This window comes from Phaenicophaeus curvirostris, chromosome 2 (assembly GCF_032191515.1).
Source record: "Phaenicophaeus curvirostris isolate KB17595 chromosome 2, BPBGC_Pcur_1.0, whole genome shotgun sequence".
In the NCBI taxonomy this organism is placed as follows: domain Eukaryota; kingdom Metazoa; phylum Chordata; class Aves; order Cuculiformes; family Cuculidae; genus Phaenicophaeus; species Phaenicophaeus curvirostris.
Genome location: NC_091393.1, coordinates 13425887 through 13453800, shown reverse-complemented (window position 1 = coordinate 13453800; position 27914 = coordinate 13425887). Strand labels below are relative to the sequence as shown.

The 27914-nt window shown below is 36.9% G+C and overlaps 1 protein-coding gene across 1 annotated transcript in view; it reads left to right on the top strand.

Annotated features, from left to right (window-relative positions):
* MEI4 (meiotic double-stranded break formation protein 4) overlaps positions 1 to 15847 on the top strand; it is a 69511-nt gene extending 53664 nt beyond the window's left edge. Inside the window, exons 5-6 of the mRNA XM_069850160.1 lie at positions 3868 to 3927; positions 14883 to 15847. Coding sequence (XP_069706261.1) covers positions 3868 to 3927; positions 14883 to 15134 — 312 coding nt within the window. The 3' untranslated portion in view covers positions 15135 to 15847. The remainder of the gene's footprint in view (positions 1 to 3867; positions 3928 to 14882) is intronic.
* Positions 15848 to 27914: the final 12067 nt, after the last annotated feature.

The window sequence follows — 27914 nt, the reverse complement described above, 5'->3', positions numbered from 1 at the left end:
ATTTATAAAGTAGAAGAAAAAGGTTCTTGGATATTAATTCCATACAGAGCAACTGTTCCAAAATATTATTTGGATTATGAGATAAACTGGTGAAGGTATAAGTAATGAGTTGGAGCAAACCTGGTCATATGATAATGTTTTCTCAAAAAATATGTAAGAGACTAGAAAGGGTTTGGATAAGCCCAACAGATTTAGAGATTTGTAAATCATCTGTTCCAAGAGAATGAAATATTGTGATTCAAAGAGCAAACAAATAAGGATATTAACCAGTATATGATGTATAGAAGATAAGCTGGGTATTTTTCTGCCATTTACCATTATGGAAGAACTAGATGGCACTGAAATTTTATGGTAAAAATGGGCTGAGAAAGAACATTGGTTCAGGAAAAATGTTCTATTTACTGCCCTATTCTGCCTATTATTACAATCCTGCTAATAGTCAAATATGTCTCTCTTTGTTTGCTATTGTGCACTTTTGCTTGACAGTAAGGCTGTATTGTAAGTCAGACGTTATGGAATTAGTGTACAAATAGAGCTGTGAAATGAAATCGCTGTGTCACTTGGGGACAAAAGAGTTTGGAACAAATTATGGGGCATATTTTATTCTGGAAAGAGATTATGCCTATCAAGAAAGTTTCATGGGAAAGTAAAGCAACAGAGTGGTGATGGCCCAAGGCTGACCTAGTACAGCTTCAGAGCACTAGCATGAGATCCCACTGAGGGAACAGTAGGTGGAAGAAGTCTAATTAACCCTTTAGGGTTAAGGAAGTCAAAGTCTTTTGATTCTTTATGGCCAAAGGACTGAGAACCGAAAAGAACTCTAAATGAATTATAGTTCTACGTAATCTCATCTTCTCTATATCCAGTAGAGAATAGAAAATACGCAATATTAAGGAAGAGTGATGGACCTCTGAGAGTCCTGAGAGACCTGAGAGTTTACAGACTGGAAGGCTTAAAAACTTTTCTAAATCAATGGCTGTGTGCCAGTATAGTATAGGAGAAACTAAATTTGATTTAAGTTACTTAAGTTGGGTAGCAGAAGCAGTCACACCATGAGTTCCTTATTGGCTAATTTGCTGTCATTGGGGAAATTTGAAGGAATGATTGTGTAACTACCTTAAAGGCATTAAAACATAGCCATAGTCTCTTTCTTATTTGTTCCATTTGCAAATTGCTGTATTATCCCAGAAGTTTTCCCTCTACTATAGCATACATATTCTCTACAAGAACACTGATAGCAATGGAATGTATAACAGATCAAATTCAGGATAGTGACTTTCCTCTAAAAAAGTTAAGCTTGAACATTAAAATAGGAGGTTTTCTTTATATTGCAGCTGATGTCTTTCACTCATCAGTAATGCTATGATTACTATGCCAGGTAGGCTAGACCTTCTAATAACTAGAAATTTGCTAGGTGTCAGTTACAGCGTAACAAAGATGATCTGTGCACCTTAATTTTGACAGGATTCATTTTGTTCCTTCTATCTTCTTTTAATGAGTCAATCTCTAATGATATTCTGTCATATTTTTGCTAATATTTCTTGCAGTCATCTGAAATAATTTAGAAGAGCTAGATGCTCTGTGTATTTAGTATGGTTCGTTAATATGATCTTTTAATATCTTTCACAGTGGTTTTAATCCTGCCTAATAAATTAAGTAGTTATGCTAAATTGCATTACATTTACAGCATTATATCTGTTTAAAGTAGCAAAGAGAAAAGAGCAATCCTATTGTGTTGCTAAGGGCACTTAAAGAAGCATTGCTACATTCTTCAATATATTGCCTACTGGTAATTATTGAATAGAATTAGATGATTGTAAAGAGCTTTTTGCGTAAAATGAATAGCAGGTGTTTTGAAATATTACTTTATACAGTTAGGGAAATGCATTATTTCTTTAATTATTTCTGAACCATTTTATTTTAAAAATGTTTGTCTCAAACTGAAGCTTAGCTTGTCCTTTTGAAAAGCTAGTCATTCTCTGAAATATTGGAATTTTTCTAATCTTTTCAGGACAAATTTTTAATAAATATCATGCTATATCTAACATTGCATTCTAATTGCACAGCAAATCTGACATTAGCATTACATTTTCCTTCTGTGTGCTCATTTAGTAATTGGCAAATACTCTGGCACCTGCAGAAAGAACAGAGTCATCTCTGAGAATGTGCTTAATGTCAGTTACCTTAATTCTGCTAGTATGATGCTGTTTGTTGTTTACACAAAAGGTCATGTGCTGTCTTAATGGTGGTGAGGATTAGGGACTGCTTTCTGTAACCTTTTTGGAAATGTATTAAGCTCTGAAATTCCTTAGGAAAATACCATATTCTAATTGCATTTTTGAACTACTTTTTTGTAGAAGCAGCAGGCAGTGTTTTAAATAGTGCTAATTATTCTGCAAGTCCAGTGCCGCAACATCCATAGTTTTGAAGTGAATGTAAAGAGTTTGCAGATTTGCTTGCTTTCTACTCTTTTTGATTTTCTTTTTTTTCCCCTAAGACCACGTTCTTGTGGGAAGTTCAAATCAGGTAAGACTTGTATTTTGTCCAAATTCAGAATTCAAAGACATTAAGAGCCAAAAGGTTTGTGATGATTAATGAAATACAACCTTGAGTGTATTTCAGATTCATGTGGTTCCACTCCTGGCCCAGAACATGGTCATGCCAGTAGGATATTTTGTCTTAGCTTGTGTTTTCCTGGGGTGGTAGAGGGAAATTATAGAGACTAGCCAAAAGGGTGAAGATGGGGGTACAGCAGGAAAAGGAATAGCAAGACAGGTTGTAACCATTAAGGAAGACAGGAGAGATTTTCAGATGTAATTTTCCTAATACTCTGGTTCACGCTGTTAGAGGACATCATGACCTTAGCTGGAAGTAGGTTTGAACTCTCTTTCTGCAAAATTCAGTTCCACCAAGTCCATGTATGTTCTTGACTTCCAGTGGTGTTACAGACAGACACACCGTTCTATTACTGCCATTGTTTATGTTATTTTCTGGATGGCTTTTTTGATACAATGACATTTCTTTTATGTAGCTATCGTACCATGTTCATGACAATATGTTTCTAGGAGCTTTAGCTTGCTAACTGTTATCAGAGTCCCATATGCGCCCCTACAGGTACCTTTATGTTAGCATTCTGTAACAGGTCCACCGGACACCTCAGTCATGTGCCTAAAACACTGCCTTTTAAGATACTCAATGCAGATGCTGTTTCACTGGGCTTTGTTCAGATCTTTTTTTTGACTTGGAACATACTTTGAGTGCCAACTGAGCTGTTGTTTCTAATTATTTCCTGAATTGATGCTTGTGCTTCGGACTCATTGCTTTAAATGTCTATGAATCTCTGTAGTTTACATGCAGTAGTTTCATTTTGGAATCTCAGTGCAATAGATTGCAGTTCTGGTAATTTTTAGCTTTATTGTTCTTAGGTCTTTGGTTTACCACATCCGTTTGGTAAAGCTGTCTGTACTTCTGGTAGGCTGCTCAGCTCTTGGATATCCAATTTAGCTGCGGAACATTACCCTTCAAACAGATTCTGAGAAGGAAAAATGAACCTATACCTCACCACTACTTGTCAATTCTAAGTAGTCTTACTGAGCTGTGTTGAAGTTTTGGCATAAGAAATCATAACAAAGAGTGAAAAATCACATGCTTCTCTTGCCATATGTAAAGCTTCCTAAATTTTCTTGAGCTTTCTTGTTGGTCATTTCAAATCCTAGCATTCCAAGATTCATCATTTCTCGATGGCATCCCCCTAGTGCAAGGAATGAAGCCTGCTGTAAATAACTGTGTTCTTGCTGAAAATGGTGGTGCTGTGCATCGAAATTTTGGCTTAACTTTGCATTCTTAACTATCTTTTCCTTTATTTAGGTCCAGTTGTGCCATTGGCAACTGACACATTTGAGATTTACAGAACAATACAGATTACAGGTTTGGTCATGCACAAACTGTGACTTACATTGCAGAGAACTTTCCCCAAACTATGTTGAATGGGAGTCTGGCTCTTCTAGATTTAGCTATGGGATGCCCTTGGACTTGGTATGACCTGGTTTATTTTAAATAATAACAATAATAAGAATGACAACATCAACTAATAATATTACTCAGACCACAGATCTTTCCTCAATAATTCTTCCATGATTGGTTGAAGATGCTATCATAAGAATTGTAAGCATTTTCCTGTTCGTAATCCTTCCTGTATATTTTTTACATTCTTTTCTGCCTCAGAAATTGAAAGAAAAGCTATTTAGCTTCTGATGGTCAATTTATGGTTAAATCCCTTTCAAATTTCCTTTACTTTTTTTGTGTTCTGTCAGGGTGCTGCAATTTCAACACAAGCTGCGGAAGATTTTCAGTTTCAAAAGGGTCTTTCTAAATGTAACTGTAGTTAGAGTTACTCCTGACATGCTGAATTTTAGAGGGCCAATCTTGAACTGCATATGACTGCTTTCCAATAGTGGTTTCACTGTGACACTCACAAATTCTAAACTGCTGCTCTGAAACTCTCAAAAATCTGTCTTTTTACATTACTGTGCTGCTGCAGCATTTGCAAAAAAAACCCCAAACAAGTTAAAAATGTGAAGATGTCTAGAAAAATGCTGTTTTGGGGTTTCCAGAAGAGCATAATGGAAAAGTAAAATTTGTAAGAAAAAACACATTTACTCACAGTCATACCCATTTAGTTTCTGTAAAGCCTAAAAAGATTGTAGGAAGCAATCTGTTCCTTTTTCTGTTTTGTCATGTTTTAATCAAAGGAGTAATTACTTCTAAAATTAAGCTTAACAGTATGGATATAAACTTTTAGATACACTGTGGCATACTCCTGATTTAATATTTCGATTAAGTATTTTGCTTCTGTGATTTCTCACGTATTTAAACTGAATAAGCAGCATAATTTTCATATTGTTAAATTCTATTAATCCATTCAAGATTTAGTCTACAAACATATTCTGCATAGTTTTGAATTCGTTAAATAAGGAAGGACCCCTGCTTGTCTCTCCTCTCTAGTTTTCATGAAATGATGTTATCCTACCATACCGCGTGAGTCTTCAAGTTAAAACTTGGAATACACTGAGGCTGTTCTCTGCAAACTAAGCGGAGGTTGTAGGATTTGGTGACATAATCGTAGTGAAGAGCTGATGTTTTAGGCAGATGCTAGAGTTATTGAAACACCATAATTTGTTCTCTTGTTTCATAGTTCTATCTAATGGAAATACTCATCCATTTTAGGCAACTCGTTTCCAAGAACTTTATATTTCCATGAATTATAAATATTTTCCTAAAGATTTTTTTCTGTACAATAAAATTTACGATTTTTTTGAAAATGAGGAAGGATAAGTAGAGAAATAAAACTGTTCTTCCTAAATCAAAGGTTGGTTTAGTTGAACGTTCCCTTGGAAAGTTATGCCAAATTCAGCCTTTAACTATGGAAGAGGAAAAATAACTGCAGAATTAGAAGGAAACTTGACTTCTTTAGCATTATCCATTTTTATTTATGAAAAGTATACAGGCACTTTGATTCATTGGATGAAAGTGACTTAGAAAGCAGATGTCCCTTTTTTTTTTCTTACAAACCTTTGGCTTGTGTTCCAAGCATCTTTGTCCTTTTCCTCACAGACGGCAGTGCCTAGAGTCATTCCTCTTGTTATTTTGTTAGGTGTTTTCTTTGATCTCATTTTTCAAGCCTTTTCTGTTTTCTTTTGTAGTGGATAAATACAAGCTTTGAGTATGTATCATGATTTCAGTTAGTCCAAAACCCGCTAAGCTTGCTTCTGTTTAGGCCTTTTGGTTGCAGGCTTCCGGAGCTGAAAACAGGCTTTACTTTGCCTAGGAAAAGGAAAGGGATTTTCTTCTATGAAGTAACTTAATGTAGGTAGTAGGTAGGGCAGCAAAGTATACTGGGAGACAGAACACAAAAATGGCCTTGCTGTGTGGCCAGAGGTGACATATTCTGCTTCTGATGGTGATTATACTAGGTGTTCAAGGAAGAGTTTGGAGATGTTTCCAGGAATACTCCCCCAATATCTTGCAATTTGGGCTATCTGAGGCAGAGAGTGACTGTTTTTACACGTGTCGGTGGACTTTGCTATCAGATGGGTGTTTAATTTCCTTTCATCCCATGTAATCTTTCAGCTTTCACAATATCCTATGGCAAGCAGTTTAAATGCAAGTTGCGTGATAAGCTACTACTTTGTTTTCAGAATAGCCATCTGCCACTCACTAGTTTCACTTGATATGAATGTGAGGCAAGTTTATCACGCTTTAAAAAAAAATAACAACAAAAAAAAGTCTTATGAGATGAAAAGAGTGTTCAAAAGCTTATTTTCAAAAATGAATGTATTATGATAAAGTACTCATAAGCGTCTACCTCGCATTACTGTTAGGATGTGTTTGTTAAAGCCACTAAAGCAAAGGGGATACTGTTTAATTTCAGTACTTCTGTCTGTTTTCTAAAGATATGTAAACTTGTGTCAATAAATCTTTTGAAACTTATATAGCTGAATGGTTCTGCAATCTATTGTTTTCCAATGTGATTTTAATTAATACAGGACTTTTTATTGGTATTGTTATTCTGAATTTAATTTTATTACCCTGATGTCATTCTTTACCTATAAAAATGTTATATGTATGATGTTTGCTTTCCAGACTTGCTTAGACTACTAGCGTTGCTGTATACTTTATGACTCTTCCTGTAGGGTGAGAATATAAATTCTTATGTCAACAAACATGTATTATTTTAATGATACCATTATTGCGTATGGTGCTCCTCCACTTGCTTGTGGTAAATGAAAGAAAGGCACAGCAGGCAATGAAGTGATGTTAGGAATATGTTACCTCTCACCTTTTTTGCTAAAAAAACAGAGCTTGATATGTATAAGGCCGTCCCAGGGAACTGAGTGGAAAACCTGAAGGATAGACAGTCTATTCATGAAGATAACACAGTTCTGTCTGGGAAGGTCTATTTAAACATCAGCTGCAGTCAAAGAACCGTAGGGTTTCTGGTCAGAAGGAGCTTCCTTACCACTTTTAAGAAGACTTGAAAAGAAGAAAGATTATGAGAGTTCTTTTCTGTCCTACTCCTTGGGGTTTTTTATGGGCAGTAGTTACTAAATGGGGAAAATCATGGCTTGACAGCTTATATTTTTCCTGCTTTTTTATGTTGTTTTTCTGATATATTAGAATAACTTTGATATGATACATGACCTTCTAGTTACAAAATCTGGATGCTTACGTACTAAGGCCTCTGTCTTTGTCACTGTCTCAGTTTCCACTAGTAATTAGCAGCTTATTTATAATTACATGGAAGTTATCTGTCTTGCATCCTTTGACTCCCTGAAAGCTAAATGGAACATGGATAGAGAAACAGAAGTCCCATGGGACTTTGAAGTTGGGGTGGAAGGTGAGGCAAAATGTAATATGTGGTACAGTCTGTTGTCAGTTTTTCATGACTGATTGGTTTTGAAAGTCAATTTATGTTGTATTAAGGCTCCTTTTTGGAAGGAAGCATGTATCTGAGGGAGCTAAAACCAGGGTTGTTTTCCTTTATAGTTGAATTGACAAGCTTCTTTCCTTCAATTTCCCACAGTTCTATTCTACTTTTCTCGTTTTTCCCTAGCAGTGCATTTGCATGTGACTGCTGTACCTAGAACTTAACTTTTTTTTTTTTAATTATAAATATGCTTAAGTAGCCCATTTGATTTAGAAGGACATATACCATGCTAGACACTTTCACAGTCTTTATTTCAGATTCTTTTCAGGAAGAAAAAACAAAAAAAACCCAAAACAAAAGCAAAAAAAAAACCCAAACAAAAAAAACATGTCTCATGCTTCAGCTTGTGAAGCACTGATGTTTTTTATTCTAGAGTAGATTTCAAAAATAATAGATATATGACAGGAGTGACAGATGAAGTTTATTAACTTGAAGATTAGAGTAGAATAGGTTTATAAATTCCCACTATCCCAAGAAGTTTCATACATTATTTTTTTTGGCTGTTCTTTCTAAATGAGATTTCTTAGTGGCCCATACTTTAGCTTTCTTTAACAGGATAACAGACATTGTAATTTACTTTTTAAAGCTTTCTGTGTCTTTTTTATGTTACTTGCAATGCAATTGTTAGGATTTTTACTCTAAGATGAAAGCCTGAATGCTGATGTATGTAATTTCATACAGTATGTTATGGAAATCATATTACTAGGTGAGATGCTTAATATGGCTTCAGAATTTCTTGTAATTCAGTGTGTCGTATTAAAGGCTAGTAACAGGTGACCTTGCTGAATGATACCTGGAAGAGGCACAAGGCGTAGATGTCTCAAGGATAAGTGTCTTCCCCTCAGGTGATAGAATTTAAAGTGCTTGTTCTTTTTGTTATTGAAAATATTTTCCAGGGTGTGCCAAATCATCATGTCAGGGCAGACATCATATTCACAAGATTTTTACTCTTACTTCTCAAAACTCTCTGGTGTGAGGCTGGCTAGGACATTTAAAGTATTGTTGACAATATGGTGCTCAGGACTGTAGTCACTGAAGATACTGTAGGTTTATTTGTTCCAAGAGTTTAGCTGATGCTCCCTCCTCTGGAATCTAACTTTCACAAATGCTACTAATTCCTTAACCCTTTCTGCAGATACATTGGATCTTGATTTATGACCAGAATTGGTGAAACTTAGGGAGATACTTGAGAACAAAGAGATAGTCAGCATGAATAAAGACAACACAACTAGAATTTCAGATCCCATTAAGTAAAAGATCAAAATACTTCGATAGTTTGGGGGATGGTGTTATAAATTTAAATAGGGAATGATAGGTGATGTCAATTTTGCTTTAGGTACTGAAAGAGGCTGTAAATCAGTTTGAACTTTCTTGACAGGTGAATATTGACATGGTTAATGAGGATTATGATTACTCAGTGGGATGTTAGGGAAATATGCATTTCAAATCACAAAACAAAAAGCAATTAAAGAAAAATGCTAAACAGCTAAAAAATGAATTCTGAGTCATGGCAATTTGTTAGGTAATTACCTTTTAACCAAATACAATAGTATTAAAATCAGTACAAAAAGATTTCTAATAGTGTCTTTCATGCATGACTGCCTTAAATATTTTAGAGATGCCTATCAGCATATTATTTAAACACTAAACAGCAATTAGAGATAACCTCTTTCATTCTACTGTGTGCTTTCTTATAGCATGGATGTTGGTTTTGTAAATTTTAATGATCCACATAGAGATTATTTACGTGCTTGTGGAACATTATTAAAAGACTTCATGTGTTGTGTTGAAGTAAAATGTCTATTATCCAAACCTACATACTGTACTCCAAAAAATTACTGTCTTATGTTTAGGATTTGAACACAGCAGTGAGTACCCTGGATAGGGGTTTCTCAAGGGAAAATGAAGAGTCAAGAACAGAATTCGCTTCTTTGTTCATAAAATGAGAATGTATCACCACTTGAGGAAACAATTCTGTCATTCTTGAAATATATTTCCATTAACCTCTGACTGAGACTGGATGGGTAGAATGAAACAGTGTTGATTCTACTTAAAACCTAGTTTTGTCAGCATTGCCTTAGGCAAATGCAAAATTTACTAAGTGCTGATCACTTGTTGATAGAGTTTCCACCTAGTCACTTCTTTCTTGCTTTTTATTACAATGATTTAGAAAGTTTTTACTTAAAAAATGATTCTGTTAATATCTCTCCACTTAGGGACTTGGTTTTATAATAATATACTTGTTTGGACAGCTGCACTGTTAAAATACTGAAAACTGTTTAAGAGAAACATCCCTCCTATATGCAGGCATAGTGAACATGGAAATGTGTTTTTCATTTCTGTGGCCATCAATCCTGTATTTAGTTTGTCACTGTCTTGTTGTTTAGTCCCAGTTCTAGATGGAACAACGCCTCCTACTTCAGAAAATCAAGGCAGAAAATAAAGTAAATAAATAAATAAAACAGAGTTGGGGTAATAGACCATAAAACTACATACCCAGGATTGTACATCTCTAGCAATGTGTAACTCACAGACATTTTCTGACAGGTGTGCTCTCTTCAAACAGTTTGAAGTATTTTGAGTAAGTCCCAAGTTCTGTGTTACATGTGACATCAGCTTACACTCACTCTGTGGCTTCCTAGCCCATAAATCTTCATTTCTTACCAAGAACTCAGGCTACGTGTGTAGCTGCCTGTACTAGCAGCCTTCTGCAAGGGAACAAGGGGTACTGGGACTATTTGCTGAGACAGAACATTGGTTGGTGATCAACTGTTTCAAGGTAGATACAGGCTCTTTGCCTGCCTTTCCCTGCTTTAAAGAGTTTCTGGGAGCTCTGTGTCCATTTGCTTCCCTGAGGAGGGGATGAGCCATTGGATGTGCTGGAAATGGCTAGGTGGCAGATTTGGTTGTGTTCTGTCCTCAGTCCTCCAGCTACAGTTCCTACTGGCTCTGCTTCTGTTGAAAGACAATATTAGCCAGGCTTTAGTAGTTGCTATTCTTTATTTCAGTCTGCCCTTTATGCTTCTCTGAGAAATACGCATGTAAAGGAAGAGAAATACCGTCATTTAACATTTGATATTTCAGCAAAGTCTGAAATAGAATTTCTTGGAACATAGAAAAGACACCTTGCTAGCATAAAAGTTATGTCCCTGCTGAATCATAAAAGTTTGCCAAGGAATGGAAGTGGCATAAGTTGCAAGAAAAGATTTACAGAAGCAGAACTGTTACAATATGATGGATTGAGGAGGTTTGGTGGGAACACTTTCTGCTAAAATAGCTGTCTTCTAGAAGTGTCAATTTTATCATTTTCTAAGCAGGGTTGTATAAACACTTATATTTCCAGTTCTATTTAAATATGTTTCGGTATGTCAGTAATTTATATAGCACTACGTTGTGTATAGTTATTTGTTATAATATACATTTAAACTTGGTACCATCATAAGACTAAAAAAGCCTAAACAGGTGCTAACTGAATTGTACGAATAGAAAAGGAAGGAAGATTTTTACCATTAATCAATTGTTTTCATTTTGTTAGAAATTTCAGCATTTCAACATTCCATTCCATATCAAGAAAATTTTCCTGAATTAGAGCTGTTTCTGGCTTATTCCAGAGAGCATACAGGAGTTGCTGATGCTTTTTTCTGTAGCCTACATAAGTATCTGAGTTTGCATGGAAGCAAACACTAGTTGCCATGAACATAATCTCTTCCTTTACATCTGATTTCTGATTGCACTGGTGAAGTATTGTCTCCATTCTGTAGGTCCTTTGAGTCGTGAAAGGAATAGAAGTTATTTGCCTGTATTCAGAAGGTAGCATCAGTCTTCTGCATGTGAAAATTCCAGCCTCAACAGACTGAAATATGAGCTGTGGCTGGTAAATGACTTAAGAATTGTAGAGAATTTCTTCAAAGCTAATATTTATTCTCCTGGTTTTGTTTTATATTACTGTTGTTGAGAGCATTTGAATAGTTGATAAATAGATGTGTATAAACCACCGAGACATAACAAAAATATTCTAAGTGCAAGGATTGCATTTAGAATATCGCTTGGGGTTTGTTCTGGATCTGGTTGAATAGCCTTCAGAAATTACATCCATCATTCTGTGAAGGTTACTTCAATTAATTCAGTGCTTTCAGATCACTAGTTTTTGTCCAATGACTTGCTGAAGACCCCTACTCCAAATCTGTCCAGTAAGAGAGCAGCCAGGGCCATCTTATCTGTTTCTTTGCAAGGAGGAATTATAATAAAGACCCAGGGAACTGGAACACAGAGGGCATTTTAGCATTCTGACTGTCATTGCTGCCTACATTTTGAGCAGTTTCCTTTAACATATTAGTACTGTTTTGTAACAGCATTGTGAAGAAGACAGGTTAGAGAACATCGTCCCTGCTTTTGGGTTACATAGTAAATATATGTGCTATTCCAGGTGGTCACCCTGTAATATAGGGGAAGCTTGGAGAATTAATTTCAGCCCAAAGCTTTGATGTTTCCTGCATTCTGAACTTGGTGGAGTAAACATACAAATTCTGATTAGCAGATCATCAAAGCCAGCCAGAAGATCGTTGTACCCCTTGTTTCCATCTTATGTAAAGCTCAATCTTATATAATTAATCATTTTTAAAAAAATTATTTAACTTTGAAAAGTTTGTTTGTATTGAGGACTCATAATTTAAAAATTCAAAACTGTGATGCATGCAAAATACATCTCCAAATAATTGGTAAGGAAAAGTCAGCAAGGACTGATCTCACAAAAAAGTCGTGTCCAAATCCCGTATCACGTACCTGTCTGATCTGTAAAAATAGCAATTATCTTAAAATTCTTTCTGAAAAACAGAGTTAGTGTTAAAATTACTTAAAGTTGTTATTAATATATTCTGCAATTGTAGCCTATATATGAGATCTGACACATAAAAGGGACTATCCCAGTAGCTCGGGAACCAAGAGTGGGAGGGGAGAGACAAAGAGATGGTTATAGAACATGTTCTAACCTGTCAGAGTGAGAAAAGGCTCAGCTTGATTGCTTCACTTGGTACGACTGGCTGCATAGAATCGTAGAATCGCCAGGTTGGAAGAGGCCCACCGGATCATAGAGTCCAACCATTCCTATCAAACACTAAACCATGTTCAAATGTAGACGTTTTCGTCCCCTCAGTCAGAAAATGTTGGTATGCGAGAGTGAACAGTGAGTTAACAACTGGGCAACACATCAGACCACAATACTTTCTCTGGGAAGTAGTTTTTAGCTAATAACAATATTGCTGTGCTTGAGCACCCACCCTATTCACCAGACCTGGCTCCCTCTTTCCAAAGACCAAGTCAGTGCTCTAGGAACCCATTTTTTTGTAGGGTAAAAGATGCAAAAGCAAAACTGATGGAGATCCACAACAGCTTCTCAGAAAAAGATCTGAGGAATTGCACTGAATGTTGGCAGCATCATATGCAGCTGTGTGTCAGCTGAGAAGGAAACTATTCTAAGGTGATCATAATTGATTTTTTTTTATTTGTTAAGTAATAAGATTTGCAGGCATAGTCCCAGTTTTTTGTGTTGGACCTCATATGAGGTTTGCTTTACAGACACACCTTCCAAACTTTCTGGATGGCTTAGTGCTGTGTGTGTACACATACATATGCTGCTGCTCACTAACTCACATTGGTGAGCAAGATGGATAGGTTTGTTATCTGACTGGCACCACCAGGTAACAGTAAAGTTACTCCTCTGCAAATTCCCTGGCATAAATTTGCAATGGTAGTAATTACATCAATGAGTGCTACAAAAGACATTTAACAAAGAAATGGAGGCATGTTTTATTTAGATTGTTAAAGGGATTGGAAAGATTAATAAGCCTTGAGGCAGGAAGTATTCTAGACTGACTTTTTTCCTGGTTTTATAAAACAGTATTTCAAAGTGAATTTGTTTCCTGTAAAGCAGTTGTCTCAAAAACATACGTCGTCCTTGCCGTCAGACTTACCCTTTCTGTTCAAAGTCAGTTCGTGTGGCTAAAACAATTTTCCTTTAGTGCAGTAGTAGTTGCAGAGGTTAGAAAATTAGTTAGCTTGTGGTTTCTATTATCCATAATCAATTAGATAGTTTACTAAGTTGCAATTAGTTGCACTTTTCAAGACCCACAGAAAGTAAAACAATTGCTTAACTGCTTGGGAGAGACTGATGTTTTGGGGATACGTGAAGTGATGTAATTTTCTTCTGTAAAACATTTCCTATTGATTCCTCATGTGAAAGGAAGATCTGAGTGAATTTACAAGGCCAACACTTAAGAATCAGACAAAGGTGTTTTGCTTGTTATGTTGGACTTCTAATATCCAAATTACAGGAACTTTAGTTTATGTTTCTGCGTAGTAATTTTGGGGATCAAAACCATACTTATCAGTGTAAAGAGTTTCAAGACATGGTGCATCTGAGCATCTAGTTTAGAATGGGATGAGTTTCATCCGAAATGACCCTGGGAACTAATCAGTTACCAAAACTGAGACATCTTAATACCACACTGGATTCCTTAAGGGGCTCCTCCTAGCTTATAAGTACTGACTCATGTAAAGCTCTATGCATGCACATGCCTTGGCTACCCTTGGACATGCAAAATGGGAGTAGATATCTACATTCAAGTAACTTAATCCTACTCCCTGCTTACCTCTGTTGACTGAAACAGGAAGCAAGGATGACTATTTGCTTGTTGATGTTGCCTGTGTTTGGTCAGATGACTGTTACACTGAAAGTCTTAAGAGCGGACTTTGTAGGCCTTTAGAATCATCTGTTGCCTAGAAAGTTAGGAAATCATTAATAACAGTTATTTTCCCATTAAAGATCTGTAATTTAGTCAAAAAAGCAAAATAAATACATTTATCTCACCAGTATTAGTTCATAGTCAAAACAATCAGTGTACGAGTGTGAGACTGAGAATGTAGACATTTCATTTACTTTCTTCATTTGCTTTCGAGATATATCACTTGAATAGGTGAATGTCTATATTTGAGGGTAAAAAAAATTTTTTTTATAATGTTATTTCTCAGAAAACAGAAATCCACCAATTTTAATTACATGCCTAAACCAAACAATGCTTTAGTTTCATTGTTATTTATCTGTAGATCATTATTGTATGTCACAGGCTGTGGGTAATCAGGTAAAGAAAACCCTCTTTGACTCATGAACTAGAGGTTATGTTGACTTTTCATTTGCTGGTATGATGGAGAGTTAGTTGTTGGGCTGTTATCACAAAAAGGAAAACATTTCTTAGAATTAATCATATTGAGTGTATAGCCATTCTGATTATATAAATTCTACTGGAAAGTTTAGCACTATTCTTTAAACTGTCATCTGAGAAGGTGGGCCGCAGAAATATTTTCACACTTTGCTTATGTATTGATTTTTCTTTATTCCCAGATCCAGGCCATGTATGACATTACCCAATTTGAGAATATTTTTCTTTTGTGCATGATTCTGGAACAACTTCTTCAAAATGAGACAGAAGAAAGTAACGTTTCAAATTCAGACTATGATGGAGAAGAGAAAAACAAATTTCTGAAGAACCTTGATCAAATTATTCTTCATCTCTCAGATGAATTCCCTTTGTTTTCTTTGTATTTATGGAGAGTGAGTGTTGTTTTGAACTCAGCTCAAATACAAATTGATTAAAACAAGCAGACTACTTTCTAACAATGTATTTGTTGTGGTATTGCATTAGAAAGTTTTGGAGTCAGACAGGAAAATTGTAGTTATTGGAAAGCATTTACTTTAAACTATTATGTTATACAGCAGCGTCAGGGATAATGCCATTTATTTCCAGTATTAAATATAGGAAAAATGTTATCATCCAAGTGCTGTTTTGAATAAATGCTGTTTCTCATGGTGGAAAATGGTATGTTGGTGTTTGCATACACAGTGAAAATGGCAACAAAAAAAGTAGTTTTAGGTGATCTTTAAAATAAGTGCTATGAATTTTAAAGGCAATACATAACATATAGATTGAGCCTACAAGTTAGAAAACTTTTAAGAGTAGTATAGCTTCTGTGTGCTCTGGAGACAATGGATGCTTGGCAGAAATAAAAATGTTTGCTTTTGAACATATTAACTTATCATAAGAAATTTTTATGTCACGGACATTTTTCTGATTTAATCAAAAAATAGGCAAAATAAAATCTGGTGCTCAGTTTTACAGCTTCCTTACATCTACTGTATACTACTTGACTTCACTTGTGTTTGTACAAGTGTAGGCACAGTAGACCTAATTCGCTCCACATTGACTATTGATTTGAAAGACTTAATCTGAATAAATTTAACTCTTCTAATGATTACTGTAAACCTTTCTGTTTAAAATTAATGAATATTGATAAAATCTCCTTTGTATATTTATGTATTATATGATTTTTAAATTTTTATTTCTATGTGATGGAATTATATTTGTAGTAATAATTACAGTAATGTATTTTAATAGAAATCATCTTCAACATAAAAGGTCTCTAAAATATGAGTTCAACTAGTCTGGAGTCTTTGGTAAAAGTAGAGGGTAACTGTTATGATGAACAGCATTTTTTTTTCTAATAGGTAAACAACATTTTAGTTTTGTTATGCCTCCTTTCTTTCAACTGAAGTGTTTGATTTGCAAAACAAGTGTTCATGAATGTTTACATTAGAAAATCAGATAAGTTTAGCCAAGATAAAGAAAATAAAGTTAAGTAAGTATGCGAGTTTGGTAGGCACTCAGGAGTTACTGTACCTTTTTTGTTACCGCTTGCTTTGTTTGTTTCAGTAAAGTAGGGGATCATTCTTCCACCTCCCTCCACTGCACTGAGGGCATGACTACAAAAAGTAAAGCAATGGAATAAAGCAAAAGGAACTGGTACCTAGTTGACAGAATAATTTTCATTTTAATTCCAATTCAAAAGTATTTTGTAAAGAAATGAGACAGAACACAAGAGGATTCTGGAATCTATGTAGTAACAAAATGCTCATTGTTTCAAGACTCATGTTCTAAAGAAAAGTTTCAACACCAGATTGCACACCACTGCATCTCTGCTGATCTATTGGCAAAAAAAAAAAATTTGTTACTAATAAAATAGCTTGAACAAAGGTACACTTATTTCGTCCTTTGCAGATTGTAGTGTTTTCTCGCAAGCAAGCTTTCTAGACCTCTAGAATAGGAACAGATATTTTGGAAAATATATGTGGCTTTGATAAGTTTTGAAGTAACTGCCAACCTGAGACATGATTTTTGAAATATTTCTCACAATTTATGTAGAGCGAGGCTGTGTCCAGAGGTGGAATAACTACATGGCACTTAGGCTCTGACAGAGATTTGAAAGAAATTGTTGCAAATCGCTTTGAAAGTGCTGGAGTAAAGTCAAGAGTTCCTTTTGTAATGCTGTTGCAGCAACTTAGACACACCCTAGTCTCTCACAAAAATGCAATTAACTGGTCACCTGGGCTCTCCTTATCTTTTTCAGTGCAGTTGAAACACATTAATGAGCATATCTCAGCTTTGGTGGGAGCAATAACCCCTGCAACCAGAATAGTTATTAGACAGATTGTGGTCTCCTGTTTCTTGAAGAGATTCTTCACCAAAATGGATCTCATCTCAAAACAAAGATGCACAAAAGTAGACAAGCGCAGTTAGATGTCTTCATGTGGTTGGGCTATCTAAGCTGTGGAACACTTCAAAAGTACCTTAGTGTTTTGGCCTGGGTTTCCAGCTGCTGGCCCCAAAAGGCTGCACTTCTAAGTCTTGTGTCACGTTTTCTCTATCTATATAGATGCTTCTGATACTGTAAGGCATCTTTAGTGGCACTGTCACTAAATGTATCTGCTTAAGCAATTGAATCAAGTCATGATAAGAATATGAGCCTAGAAACGCAGCACGCTGACACGAACATGCATTTAGGTGTGGTAATGTGAGAACTAAATCCCACTCGTGGTATCTCATCTGTTGTTAGGAGTAGGAAATCATAGGACTAAGTCCATGCTCTTCAGACAATTTCTGCCCTGGTCCAGTGGGTGTTAGATGTGACTTGAGTAAACATCACTGTCTTTAGTTTTGAAATAAAATGGGGTGACTGAGGCATTCCCTGGAGTTACCTGTTCTGGATGAGGGTTTGCGGCCTGGTTAGAAGAAACTTTCCTTCCACTTGGACTTTAACTTAGTCTTAAAGTGTTTACTAAACAGGTAAGTTGACATCCAGCTTTTACATATCTGGCCTCCAGAGAGGAATCGCAAAGCCAGCGAAAGCAGCTACAGTCTTTGCCGAGAACATTAGATGTCTCAGAAGAACAATCTCAAAGTCCCATGTGTGGAACTTAATGTGTCATAGACCTGAAGAATAGGAAGCACTGAAAAAAGAACTTGGTCAGATCCATCATTGCTCCCTGGAGTGTTTCACCTGAGTTACCCTTACTGTTTTAGAAATAAGGACTGAAGGATATTTCTTTTTTCTTGCTGACTTCCTTTTGGTAAATACATGTACTTTAGAATTCAGCAAAATACTAATGTTCTGCACATGCAAATTGTTTGGGGTTTTATATATGTACGCACGTACACATATGGTTGAATTATATATCTGTATTGTTGAATTAGCAGCACTTATTAATTAGTAGCCTGATAGAGGTTTATGATTTTAGCAATTTTTTACTCTGCCACATTCTTAGCTTTCCAGGTGACTGTGTTTTGTACCTGTCTCCATCTGTTTTAAAAAGTTTTATGGTAATGTGTTTCTTCTTATAAGAGTGGAAATATTATGAGACAAGGAAAATAAATTTTTATTCTAGTGCTGCTCCATTGACTGTTCTATTCACTGGAGAATTTTACATGCCTACTAATAACAGCAGTGAGTGGGATTTTGAATTGAACTGTCTCAGGATATTTTTTTAAACTTAATTTGGAATCTTTTTATGATCTGTTGATTTAGTGATTATTTTTTCTAGGTAGTTATTGCTTGTATATGTTGGTAATAGTGGAAATTAAATTGTACCTTATTTTAATTCTGTGATAATCTTAATTTTTTTCTTTCAGTTATCTATGCATTACTAACTGATACAGAGTAATGCTTTACCGATTACTGTGGGGCAATTGGAGGGGATCTCAAGGTCTCCAGTCCAACCTTCTGCTTGAAGCAAGGTTAGCTGTGGGGTCAAACCAAGTTCTGTTGCTGATTCAATATTCAGTCAGGTATTGAAAACCTTCAAGGACAGAGACTGCACAGCTTCTCTGCATAACCTCCTCTTCTGCTTAACTGTCTCCATGGTAAGTAATTTTTCCTTATATGCAGTCTGAATGTCGGTTGCTTCATTTTATGATCAGTATCTATAGTTTTCCCACTACCCAGAGCCTAGATCTGTCTCCTTGGTGCTTTTCGTGCAGTCGTTGGAGGCTGCTGCTAGGTCCCCCTGAAACCATGTCTTTCCCAGGCTGAACAAGCCCAGCTCCCTTAACCCACCTCACAGGGCAGATGCTCCATCCCAAGCCACCTTGGTGACCCTCCACTGAACATGCTCCAGTTTATCAACATCTTTTTACTGGGGGCTGTAGCCGTCCAGATGCAGAATAACAAGTGCTCAGTAGAGGGAGGTAATACCTTCCTTTTGTCTGTGCTCTTGCTGACAGCCAAGGATTCTGTTGGCCCTCATTGCTGTCGTGGCCACTGCAGGCTCACAGCTTGTTGCCCACCAGGGCTCCAAGGGCTGTGCCTGCAGAGCTACACCCCAGCTAGGCACGCCCAACCTGTCTTAATGTAAGGGGCTCTTCCTTCACAGGATGGACACTGCACTTGTCCTTGCATTTCATAGTCTCTGTCAGCCCATTCTTCCAGCCAGCATCAGTCCCTCTAATGACAGCCCTGCCCTCAAGCATATCAATTGGGACTCCCAGTTTGGTGTCATCTGCAGATTTGGTAAAAGTGTGCTCCATGACCTCCTCCAGGTCACATATAAAGTACTTAAACAGTACACATCCCAGGAAAGCTCCCTGTGATACTCCGCTTGTGACAGGCACTCAGTTAAAGTACAACCCGCTAACCACTATGCTGTGAGCGTAATCGTCAAGTAATTTTTTTTACCCACTTGGTTTTAACTTATACAGACACATCCCATCTTTGATTGGCAAGACACTGACCAATTCTGTCAGCACTTATGGGTGTAAACCACCTGATCCCAGGGACGTATGTGGGCTGAAATCTCACAAAGAAAAACCCTGACTTGATCTTCAGCTACTCCTAATAGTTCGTCTCCTTGAACAATTTCACTAAGCAGAAAGGCCTAGGAGACCTCATTGAAGACGAAGGCAAAGAAGGTATCTACTTCCTCGGCCTTCCCTGCATCTGCTGTCACTAAAAGATTCATGCATTGTAAATCCTTAATTTGATTGAAAGCCGTCTATGGAATACCATGTTGTAAATCACTTTTAAAGTCATTAGCAATGTAATTAAGTTTATCTTTGCATTTCCAAGAGATCTAGCTTTGAAATTTTGGAAATAACATCAGATTTGTATAAAATAATTCAATCTGAAATTCTGTTTAGCTTAGCATGTTTTAAAAAGCTATAGGTTAGGGGATCATTAATCTATGTTCATGTTTTATTTATCTGCACAAGGGAATCTAATCTTTAGATCTGACCTCTTGCTTTTTTGACTAAATTACAGAGGACTCAGAATGACTATTTCATCAAACTAACCATCTTGCAGATTCTGCCTTTCGGTCCACAACCCATGAGAATGTGTGGGACATGCAGGGGCAACCAAGTGGACCAAAACACCGTTTACTTCTGAGAGTTGGAAAGCCCTACTCATACCTTGTTTTACACTGCAGAAGTGCATTGCATTCTCCAAAGCTCCCAGCTGCAAGGGAACACTGCAGAGCTCCTTGTCTGCAAGCTAAAATAGCAGTGACTTCTCAGTAAGGGTGTTAAAATCACAGTATTTATATGCAGAACCTCTTGTAACTCTTGCACAGCAGTAATTCCTTTAGGTATCCTTAGTATCCTGTGACAAGTGGAGAAGCAGGTCAGCCCAAAAAATAGACGGGGGAGAAGATGAAGAAGGAAGCACAGATAAGTGGGAGCTTTTGACACTGCTGGGGGTGCTAGGTGAGAGGACGGGTATGGGAATATCACATGGTTGGATGACAAAATGAGACACAATGTGAGGAGAGTTCTGTGCTGTAAAACAATGTCTTTTTTTTTTCACAGAAAAGAGAGAAAATATGGGCAGAATTACATTGTTTTTTAGCTAAGGCATTGTCACCTTGCTCCCTCACAGCCACATATCTGACTCCAACTTCCACTTCTTCAGTTCCAACCCCTTTAAAAACTCTCTTTTGTATCTTATTGTCCCCATGAAGGTTTTGGTGATCACCTTGAGAGAGGAATAGCTAAGAACTACAGTCAGATAATAATCAAAGGACTGCATTAACATTAGCATCTTATTTTGGTTTAATAGTGAAAAAAGGGCAAGTTTTAAATTATGTTAAATTATTCATAATGCTAAACACAAAATCAGGAAAAGCAAAGGGTGAAGTTTTAGAGGTTTCCCTTCAGTTTTTGTTTTCATTCTCTGAACAGCTGTACATGTACGTTTCTCTTTAGAGGTCAGAGAAATTTTGCCCAGCTATGTACTTGCAGCTTTCCTGGTTTGTGCTTTTTCATCTGTCACCTGCCAGAAAGGGTCTTTTCTGTTCTGCAGGTCTTAATTGCCTTGATTTGAGATAGAGTATCTGCAACTTCATCCAGGTGGTGTGCTTCACCGAGACCTTCTTTAAATCACCTCCCCCATATATAAACTGTTTCAGTCTCCTTAACTGTGTTTCCTTTTAGTTTTTCCTTTTTTTCTTCTAAGTAAATTCACGTTGTCTGTACCTGCTTCTTTAATTAAAGCAAGCAAAGTTGGTTTTCATCCTTTAATTAAGCCATTCCTTCAACATGATTTCTTCTAAACTTGCTGATTTCAAATTCATCCTAAATTCTTCATCCTAAATAGTGGGGTTATGCCCACTGTTAAAATAATTATACTAAAGAGGGGCTTATCCTTGAGAAGGGCACCTGTTTAGCAAGCCTGAGTCCATGTTTGAGACAACTCTTCCAAATTATACTTGAGGAAACAGTCTCTGCTAGCCAGGAAGATCCTCCAGTGAACAGAAATAGTTCGAAGGCAAGATCTTTGGAGTTGTTCAGAAGGGCAGTCGTTTGTCTTTTCTTATTGCTGTAGTTGCCAGAGGTTCACAGGACTCAATGAAGGCCAATCCTGACATCTTACAAGATACAACTTTTCAGCACGTGAGGCATAAAAAGCAGCACGCGTGCATTCATCAGCATTTTCTCCATGACAACAGCTTGAGAAACTGTACGCTGCAGATTCTAGTGCTGATGTTAGTTACTCCAAGAAGTTTTAGTGATCTCTTGCCTCCTGCTGTCTCTCTGGTGTTTCTTCTGTTAAAGCATAGCTTTTTGCACTTACCATTATTGAATTTAGTTATGTTCTTTCAAGACCTCATTTCCAGAGTATGGAGACTGAAATACATCTCCATCCACTATTGGGTATTCCAGGCTTTGTACCAGAGATAAGGAAATGTGTCTTGAGGAGGAAAAAGAATGAAAGATTGATCTTGTAGCATACTATTTTTCTGAGTGATTGACTTCTTTGAACTCTTTATTTCCTTTTTGTTTGTTTGTTTTCAGTGGGGAGGGGGGCTGGAGGAGAGAGGGCTCTTTCCACAAGTTTATAGTTATAGAACAGTACCTGTTATAGAACAGTACCTGTTCTACATCTATCCAATAAAATAACTATCCTATAAAATTCAGGACTGAATTTTATAGGATATAAGGGTGCCTCATTGGTACCTCACTGGTACTCGTTACTCATGGTAAGGAGTCCTGTCAAAATCAGGATCCCTCAGACCTTAGAGAAAACTGGAGCATTTTCAGCTCATCTTTCTATTTATTTTAGTAGCTGTCAATAGAAACAGAACTAAGGGCTGAGGTAGTTCCACATTGACCTTACTCTGAGGCTGAAAGACAGTTGAGAAAAAAAAAGAAACAAAGACAAAACTTGATGAGACCTCCCAGGAAGTGCAAACTCCAGTGAAATTTTCTAAAAGCCTTGGGTAGTTTATTGTCCTTTTAAGGGTCTGGGCAGCATGAACAATTCATGCCTTGCAGGGTCCTTGCCATTAGACTGGAGCTGGCATGGGCAGTAGTAAAAACATCCCCACTACCTAGTGCAGTGTCCTCAGCACTGCGCACCTCTGGGTGGCACTGAGTGGTTTGGATCACCACAGCAGATGCCCAGACATTTAGCAGGGCAGTTTGCTGCAGGTCTTCTTGAAAAACTAAGTCTGCTTCCTAAATACAGAGCCAGTTGCAAGTTTTCATATGATTTTATAAAAAAAGTTAAAGGAACGCCACATAACTGGGCAATGAAGATTGCTAAATTCCCATTCAGCGTTATTTTTTCCTGTTAATTATCGCTTACTTTTAAAGGCAAACAAACAAACTCTTTATTTCAAAGGAGACCTTGTTTTTCTCTTTTTGTATAAAAGGCTCTTTTGAGTAGAGAGAATTTATAAAAAATTATGTAAGACTTTAAATGCTAATCTGCAACCATTACAAAATAACAAAATAGATTCTTTTGTAGGTTTTTGGTGCAGCAATTTGTTCTCCTATTCAGAAAACAGACTGTACTATTTGATCCTTCAAAAGTCTACTCATATATTAGAAGCTAATAGAAGCACAAAGCAAGCCTGTTCCACATGGATACCACTTGACTCCAAATGCCTTGTTGCACGGAGGTATTGTTGCAAGCATTTCTGTATAATACTAATGTATGCTCTTGAGCAGCATACTCTACTCCACTCTTTTTCTTCCTAATGGTTATATAAACCAAAATTGACGTCCAAAACTGTAAGAAATAAACTGACTGTTGAATTTCAGGATTCTGTTTGGCATTTCTAGTTTTTTTGTTCCAATTGGGAAAGAAAATGTGTTTAAAGTAATTTATGCTGTAGAATGAAAATCACTTAAGGCAATAATTGAAACGAATAAGTTAAAGAAATACATGCCGGTCATGTATATCACCGGAATTATTTTTGAGATTTTCTGTTTTTTCACTCATTAGCTTCTAGTAAAGAGTCCTAGAGGCAGGTTACAGTCGAGTCATTCCACTGCTGAGTTAATGATCCTGTTCCACGCAAGTGCCCTTATAGTTATTTTGAAATACACTAAGGGTTTTCATTTTTAACAGAAAAAAATGTTGATGGCTGGAAGGCTTTGTCGCATTCTATGAATAGATTGTGTACAGATATCACGTCTAACCTTACTCTTTAACACCTTCCCTTGTGGCTTTAGCTTTGGTTAGGCAGACGGTACAGTGAGAGTTTGTCTGCACTTGCTTGGCAATTAGAAAGAAGGGTTAAGTATTGAAATTGTGTGATCACCTTTAAAATGAAACATTCCTGAGGTTCAGTATGCAGATGTGATACAGGAATTAACAGAAAAGCAGAGGCATGAGTCCTAAGCTCCCATAGTACTCCTGCCCCAAAGAGCAGAAAAGACAAAAATCTTACAGATTACACTGATGAAGAAGCCTGCATAGTTTTCCTTCTAGTTTCTATTTTTTTTTCTGGATGGATTATTTTCAAAAACATTTGGAAAAAAAATGCTTATTCTAACCAGCCCATCAAATCCACTTTTAGACTTGGGGACAGAATTCATGTCAGCAGTACTTTAAAGGAAGATCAGAAATTATAAGTAAGTGAACAGATGTCTTACTAATTTCCAGACTGATAAACAGCAGATCATTTTACACGTTGTCTTGGTGATGTGCTACCAGGTGTTGATAAACAGGAATATATCCATTTAATATTCCATGTCCCTGGTCAGATCTTATATTCTTCATTTTATTTCATTTAACTTTCTTGACTGACCCCTATGATTCAGTCTTTCCAAGCCAAATTATTTTTGTTGATAACCTGTGAGCTGGATTGATAACTTTCAGATAATATTATTATGTTTACAGAGTAGAAATTCTAGCTGTGACTGTACCTGTTCTGCTTCATACGGCTGCAGCCTTCCTTGTGCGTGTTGCAGTTGCTTTTACAAAAACACCATACCTTGTGCTGGATTCATTCAGCATTTAAGTGCACTAACAACTACTAAGTCTTAAGATGTGCATCCTTTTTTTTTTTTAAGCGATAGAAGTGGCTAAACTCTTTTAACCAGTCTCTGATCATGCTGAAATAGCTGTTTCAGGTAAAATATGCTCTTTGTGGTAGCTCAACTGAGATGGGGTTTGGGTGTGAACAAGAGCAGTGCAGTAGGCCGTCTTGATCCCAGGAAAAGGTAGTCGGGAGAAGCTGGAAGTAATTTTGAGAAACGACCTTTTCAGTCAGTTCAGCTGCAAGCACACGTAGGTGCAAAGAATTATCCTAAGCCAATATGATTGTTAGGACTTCACACAAAATGCTTCTATGGGCACCTTGTTTCAAAAGGTGGCCCCAGAATGTAGTAGTAAGGCTGTTCTTTCTTCTTATGCTGTACTTAGGTGGTTTAACTCACCCAAGTGCGGAACATGAGTGGTCCCTGCTCAGCCTCTCAATGAAAGGCTTCTGGTCAGCTGTTTCCAGAAAGGACTTAATCTGTGACTTCCAAGCAATTTCCTATCACTTGGTGTGAAGGGTTACATTTAAGATACATGCTTCTCATTACTCTCCCGGTGACGAACTCTGAGCAGGGTCTTGCTAAGTATATTGACTTTAGATGGCTCCCTGCCAGCTTTGCTGCCTGCGGCAGTTCCTGTTGTGAGCCATACGAGATGTGCGCCACCCCAGTGAGACCCAAGATTTGAAGGCTACATCTGTACTAGCCACATCATCCATGTCAGAGCCTTCCCGGGACCATCAAGCCAACTTAAAACCATGTCCAAAGCAACTGTTGAGGGATGGTTCCTGGCTTGTGCTAGTCCCAGGCTGAGTTGTAAGGGAACCACATGGGGAAGAGCCAGATGACCATTTCCAGGGACCATTCTGGCATTTCAGCGATAGATGATTTCAGTTCTCTGCTCTGACACTTTCTGATTCTCTGGTGCAAGTGAATTCTTCAGGTTTCTGAGGTGATGCAGAAATTTAAAAAGGTTTTTAAACAGACATGCCTCTTGCCAGAAATTTTGCTTGACCTAACATCTAATATAGTGTGTGTCTATAAATTCCGACACAAGGTTTGTGCCTTTTGCTTTAAATGTCATCCTATCCAGAAGGAAATGTCATCAGAGGTTCTCAGAGGGTCCTCAGAGGGTGTCAGAGAAAGTCCTAGAGAAGGAAGAGGAGCTGAGCTTTAGATAGGTGAGAAGCCATGAGGCTGAACTCCTAGGAAAGAGAAGAAGGGAACTCAGAGTAAAAGGATTCCTGAAAAGTAGAGCACACAACTTCTAGATCACAAGTCAGCAGCCAGAGGCAGACCGTCCTGGGATGAAATATCAAGTATATTCAAGATTATTTTCTTCCTGGAGGCATTAATTTTATTTTTGCTGTTAACTGAAAATATCTCTGTTTTATTTTTCCTATGATTAATCTTTCCTGTCGATTTCTTCACCTTGTTTGTGATTTGTAAGTTCTCTCCTTGTGCCCTGAGTATGTTTGAAAGTGTCACTAATATGATCTTTACTCCTTCTTGCAGATCTCTTGTGGCAGTATCAAACATTGTCAGTCTTAACACCATCTTCTGCAACACCCACCAGGATAGCTGTCTGCAATCAGTTCACCAACACTTAGCATTACTTTTTGCTAATGCTGCTTTTCTCTGTTTCTTATTTACTCACGTAGCAGGTATGAGCCCAGGGGAAACTTCCAAAAGGAAATTTAAATGACAGTCAGCAGAAGGTCCTCAAGGCAGAGGAAATGAGACAGGCTTGAAGAGGGGACCATCAAAGTTGGGGGCTTGTTATCTACTCAGATTCCATCTCCAGCACCTGCTTAAATCTTTGATAGGGCCACTGATCTTAGCCTTACATCAACTCTGGTGTTTATAATCCTGAAGGAAATAGTAAATGTAAGAGGGAGCAGCTGACAGTAAAGGCATTAAGGCTCAAGGGAGGGGAAATCACTCAGAAAAAGAAGAGACTTGTTTTGACCTTCAAAATGACAGCCTTTGTGGGAACAGGGCCTCAAAGTATACTACAGCAAAGAAGTAACTTTTATAAAGATCTGTGATAGTTTATAAAGTTACGATAAGAGGATACCTCTTTTTCAGTAGATATTGTCTCCTGAAATAGCTGCAGCTGAAATGTTAAGGAAGGGAGAAGCTAAAAATGAAGGTGCACTCTAGTGTGCAAAAAATCCAGAAGGTAAATAAACTACATGCAAAAACTGAAGTAATAAAAGTAATTTTGACTTATTCAGCTTTAATAAGATGATTAGCAATTATGTTCAAACTGAGCTTATTGTGGATTGTGTACTGGAGATTTCTGTTCACAGAACTTTAAAGATTAACCTTTATAGTGTTGACATCTTAGCATGAAATCAGGAGAGGGAAATTCTAATTTACAGATGTTGAGAATAAGGTTGGTATATTAGAGTTGGCAGTCTATATTTCTTGTAAAAAAGCTATTGTATTCTGCACTTTTATCAGAACTTCATTATCTGTCATTCAATTTCTATTTTTATCTGGGTTTTTACAAGATTTTTTTTTTAAAAAAAAAACCACTAGCATCGTAGGAGTCTTAATACTTAGAAGCAAGAAGATCTTGGAACTTACAATTTAACTTCTAAAAATCAACGTCAGATCTACTGAGTGCCGACTTTTACATAGGGAAGTCTTCAGGTTGCCCAGAAGGTCAGGGACAATCCTGCTCTGGCACAGGCATGCTACAACTTACAAAGACAAAACGTATGAACACATTAACTTGGCTTATGAATAATTTCAAAGAAAATATGTAAAGCATGAGATGAATATGGAGTGAATTCAGAATGCTGACATATCAAAATTTGCTTTAATTCAGAGTTGTAATGGAATTCTGTTAAACTTATTTTGCATGAAATACAATCTCTGCAACTTTGCAGTTTCTCTTTTTTTTTTCCTGTTGGAATCTTGCCTCAGCATTTCACTTTTATATTATTCTTTTTAATTTTGGGGGGGGGTTTACCATGTAAGCATTGTATATTTATTTATTTTTTATTTATATATAAATGCCTTATATTTTTATTTATATTGTACCTGATTTATATTGTACTTTAATTACTACTCATTGTATTGCCTAAAAATCTCTGCTTCTGTTTTGTTTTAGCATTTGTATATGTTTTTTTACACAAATATTGTCAGGGTGCACTCCCAACACCAGTGGTGTTCGTCCCCCATTGACCTGCACAGTCAAAGAGGAAGGATCTTCTGAGATCTGCGTGGCAAATTGGAGACCGACAAATCTCCCAGGATAAATTCAAATGTAGTAT